This window comes from Alosa alosa, chromosome 22 (genome assembly GCF_017589495.1).
Source record: "Alosa alosa isolate M-15738 ecotype Scorff River chromosome 22, AALO_Geno_1.1, whole genome shotgun sequence".
Classification (NCBI taxonomy): domain Eukaryota; kingdom Metazoa; phylum Chordata; class Actinopteri; order Clupeiformes; family Clupeidae; genus Alosa; species Alosa alosa.
In genome coordinates this window covers 23,787,542-23,792,541 of record NC_063210.1, presented here as the reverse complement: position 1 = coordinate 23,792,541, position 5,000 = coordinate 23,787,542, and the positions used below count along the sequence as shown (strand labels likewise).

At 48.1% G+C, this 5,000-nt stretch overlaps 1 protein-coding gene across 1 annotated transcript in view; it reads left to right on the top strand.

Moving 5' to 3' along the window:
- Positions 1–5,000, top strand: part of LOC125287400 (double C2-like domain-containing protein alpha) — a 48,085-nt gene that overhangs the window by 17,878 nt on the left and 25,207 nt on the right. The window contains 1 exon segment of the mRNA XM_048233230.1: positions 631–740. Within this exon segment, the coding sequence (XP_048089187.1) occupies positions 631–740 (110 nt within the window).

The following is a 5,000-nucleotide window of genomic DNA, read 5'->3' as shown; positions in this document are numbered from 1 at the left end:
AACAGCAGGAACCAACAATAGAATGTGTTAGAGTGGAATAGAACAGCAGGAACAAACCATAGAATGTGTTAGAGTAGAATAGAACAGCATGAACCAACAATCCAAACCAAACAATTCGGTTATTAAAGCGATGGTTCGGAGTAATTTCACCCTAGGGTCTAAACGTTGTTTGACCAAAAAGTTGTTGGGCCCGTGACGTCACACTTAACAGCTGAATAGAATGAGTTAGGCCCTGTGTCCACCAACCTCGTTTTCAGAGCGCTTTGTCAAGTGTTTATTGTTGCCAAGTTATGAAGTTTTGATTGGTCGCCAAGAGAGAAGGGACATTGACAAGGCCAGCGCTTTTCTAAAAGTTGAACAGATTTCAACTTTCAGCGCTCTGAGCGCTGCAGAAAAAAAACGCCAGTGCCGAGGGCTTTTTGCCACCGAGGGTGCTGAGAGCTGTGAACGCTGAACTTCATAGGATGTGTGTACTGTAGAACACAGCTGCCATTGGTGCCAAAAACACGTTTGGTGGACACAGGCCCTTAGAGTATAATAGAATTTCAGCACTGAAGGACCCTAATGGATATATATGAAGTAGCATCAGAGTTCTGGTTCTGGTTCTAGTTCCTGTTCTTGTGGTTCCAGGCAAATAAGCTGAAGACAAAGACGGTGCGGAACACCCTGAACCCCATGTGGAACGAGACTCTAACGTACTGTGGCATCACGGACGAGGACATGTACCGCAAGACACTCAGGTGACACACAGACTTTTCTCTCTCTCTCTCTCTCTCTCTCTCTGTCTATCTTGTTTTCTTTTTTTCTGTCTTTTTCTTTCCTCTTGTATCCATGTCATGAACCGTCTCTCTCTCTCTCTCTCTCTCTCTCTCTCTCTCCCCTTCTCTTCTCTTGCTATTTTTCTCTCTCTTTTTTCTTCACCCTTTCTGTCTCTCTGTTTTCCATCTCCTTGTCCCTCCCTCAGCCTTCCTCTCTCTTTCTCTATCTCCCTCCCTCTCTCTCTCTCTCTCTCTGTCTTCTCTTTCACTCTCTCTCCTCTATTCTTTTTTCTGTCTTCCTGTCTCCCTCTCTCTCAAGGATGGCAGTGAATGGGGAAGGTACCTGCAGGAGAGGCCTGTAGCACACATACACCCTCTTTTTGTCCTTCACCCTGCGCGCACACACACACACGCACACACACACACACACACACCGCATGCGCTTTACACACACACGCACACACACACACACGCACACACACACAAACCGACCTCTTCTTTTGTCTTCCACACACACACACACACACACACACACACACACACACGGGCATACTCACACACACACACACACACACACACACACACACACAACATACACCACACACACACACGCGCACACACACACACACACACATACACACACACACACACCTCTTTTTCATCTTCTTTTGTGTTCATGTCAGTATCTGTCTTCTTTACTTTTCTTGTTCAGTTTTCATCACTCCTGACCTCCACATGATCTCCTTCATCTACATATCTCTTTTTCCACTCACTCTCTCTCTCTCTCTCTCTCTCTCTCTTTCTCTCTCTCTCACTCTCTCTCTCTCGTAGTGCCTCTTTCTTTCCATCAGTCTCTTCTTTCTGCCAGTCTCCCCCCATTCTTGTCCTTCTCTTCTCTTTCTCGCTCTCCTTTCTATTTCTCCTCTTTTCTCCTCCTCTTTCTCTCTCTCATTCTCTCTTCTGTCCATTTCTCCTCTTTCCTCTTCTCTCTTTTCTCCTCCTCTTTCTCTCTCTCTCTCTCTCCTCTCCATTTCTCCCCTTTCCTCCTCTCCCTCTTTTATCTCTCTCTCCCTCTCTCTTTTCTCTTCTCTCTCTCTCCTCTTCTCTCTCCTCTCTCTCTCCTCCTCTCCCCATCCCTCTCTCGTCCCCACCCGTTGTAGTGACAGATTGGGGTCAGAGAGTTGTCTGAGGGGCTGTCTAATTCCACTGACCCCTGCAGTGTCTGGGGATTGTTTGTGTGAAGCTGCCACTTCTCCCCCACAGCACCGGGGGGCAGCGTTTGGCTCTGGCACCGCTGCTGCCGCCGCCGCCGCACAGCCTGTCTGTCCAGTGCTGGACAGCCGGCCAAATTAGATTGCCATCAGCAGGTGAGGAGAGACGCCAGGACAGCTAAGAGCAGGGTGACAGGATCAGACAGAAATCACACCACACACACACACACACACACACACACACACACACACACACACACACACACACACACACAGTCCACACACACACAGTCACACACACACACACACACACACACTCTCTCTCTCTCTCTCTCTCTCCTCTCTCACACACACACACACACATCTGGCTGCCTTTACACAATTTTACACACCTGCTTTACACACACACACACACACACACACACACAGTCCACACACACAGTCCACACACACACACACACACACACACACCTCTCTCTCTCTCTCTCTCACACACACACACACACATCGGCGCCGCGCACCGCACATACACACACACCGCACACACACACACACACACACACACTCTCTCTCTCTCTCTCTCTCTCTCACACACCTGGGCTGACACACATATATATACACACAAAACACACACACATATACACACACACAGTAGTGAGAATCCTGAAAAGAAAAGAGTGGCGAACCAGACACAGGGCCCAGATTTCATGCGTTCTGCGCTTTCATGCGCGTTCTGCGGTTTTAGCGCGTTCTCTGTACATCCGGCCCAGAGGCCTGTAGCAGAAGGGAGAAGAGATAATAAAGTCCGCGCACGGCACTGATTCAGCTCCCAAGCTGAACGCTAAGTAAATATGTTTACAGTGCTAAATAAATCCATTTGAGACTTAGTCATCTTATTCTTTCAATATTCTTCTCAGATACCCCCCGTCCAACACCTGCACTCCTGCTTGATGTGCGCGCGCTCTTCGTTTCCTGCTTTAGCAGAAGTGACAATGGTTATTTATACAAACACATTGTCGCAAGGCATTGTGGGAATGAGGATGTAGGCAGAGTCCTTTCAGCACAAGTGGTTGTGGTTCTTTTATAAATACACAGGGCATTGTGGGAATGAGTCGGTGAACAAAACATGACACGTTGCTGCAGAGAATAGGTCAGCTGAGAAAACTGGGCATCATGCAGCGACGCGCGGCAGCGTAATGCATAGCTGTGTGTGTGTGCGACTTTAGAATATTCTAACACATTGCATTGTGGGGAACTGTAGCCTCGTAATGAGTAGTAGTGGAGGTGTGCAGCATCCCAGAAGTTGAGGGTACCTCAGGCAAATGGAACTAGAACTTGAGGAGATCCAGCCGGGTTGAAGCGTTGCAACACATTAAATGTGATTTTAGCAGAGTGCGGACGTTTCATTCCTTTGCGGAACTGGCAGCCTCGTGACGCGGTGTGTGTCTTAGTCGGCAGGCCGCCAGTAACAGATATGTGGCTGTGCGCAGCAGTGAAAATAGCAGCGTGTGAAAGTGTAGCCCATAAGTGAAAGGTGGGGAATGGCGTGAAATGTGTAGCCCGTGGGAGTCAAGGGTGAGAGATAAGCGTGCGGTTGGGGCACCGGTTGGCGGCGAACGCTATGTCCAGTTGCTGGTTCGTCCCTGATCCCTGACCAGCAGGCACCTTACTGCTCTGAAGCGCCGCTGTAGCAGGCAGCTCACTGCTCAGAGATTAGTGTGGCCTTCACCTCACTGTGCTCACTCTGTGCTGTGTGTGTTCACTAATTCATGGATGGGATAAATGCAATTTCCTCTGAGATCAAAGAGTATATGCCTGCACTAAGTGTTTGGCCGTGGAGTGAAGGCAGTTTTGGCCTGGATGGTGTGTCCATAGACTGTATATATAGACCTACTGCACATAACACATCAAAACAGACAAGCCACTCCAGTATTCTGTTGCTCAGCATGCTTGGCACCAGTAGACATGCGACACGCCGCTTTACACACGCGCACTACGCACACACACACGCGCACACACACACACATTCCGCCCTCTCTCCTCTCACTCTCCCAGTGAACAGACATAAACAAACACACACATTCTTACTCTCTCTCATGCACACACACACACACACACACACACACACACATACACACACACACACACACACACCGGGTTCAGTCAATTAAATTCACGGTCTTTCATCAGAAGTCAGGCTGCCAGGAAGAGGTAAATGTCAGCATGTACTGGGCTATCGAAGTTGTGCTCAGCAGCAGAATGTCGTGCTTGCTCGCTGCCCCCCTCTCTCTCCTCCAGCACGACCCCTCACATCACACACACACACACACACACACACACACACACACACACACACACACACACACACACACACACACACACACACACACTCCTTAACACCCCCCCTCGCATCATCCATGATCTGTGTTATAGCATCTTTCCTTCCTCTGAATCATTCTTTTCTAGTTTTCTCTTTCTTCCCATTTCAGCCTTGTTTATATTCTCACTCTTTTATATTCTCACTCTTGTATATCTCTTACTCCTTTATATTCTCACTCTTTTATATCTCTCACTCCTTTATATTCTCACTCTTTTATATCTCTTACTCCTTTATATTCTCACTCCTTTATATTCTCACTCTTTTATATCTCTTACTCCTTTATATTCTCACTCTTTTATATTCTCACTCTTTTCACTCCTTTATATTCTCACTCTTTTATATCTCTTACTCCTTTATATTCTCACTCTTTTATATTCTCACTCTTTTATATCTCTCACTCTTTTGTATCTCCCTCTCTTCTTCCATCTCTCCCTCTCTTCCTCCACCTCTCCCTCTCTTCCTCCCTCCATCTCTCCCTCTCTTCCTCCCTCCATCCCTCCCTCTCTTCCTCCACCTCTCCCTCTCTTCCTCCCTCCATCTCCCTCTCTTCCTCCATCTCTCCTCCATCTCTCCCTCTCTTCCTCCATCTCTCCCTCTTCCTCCTCCATCTCTCCCTCTCTTCCTCCATCCTCTCCCTCTCTTCCTCCCTCC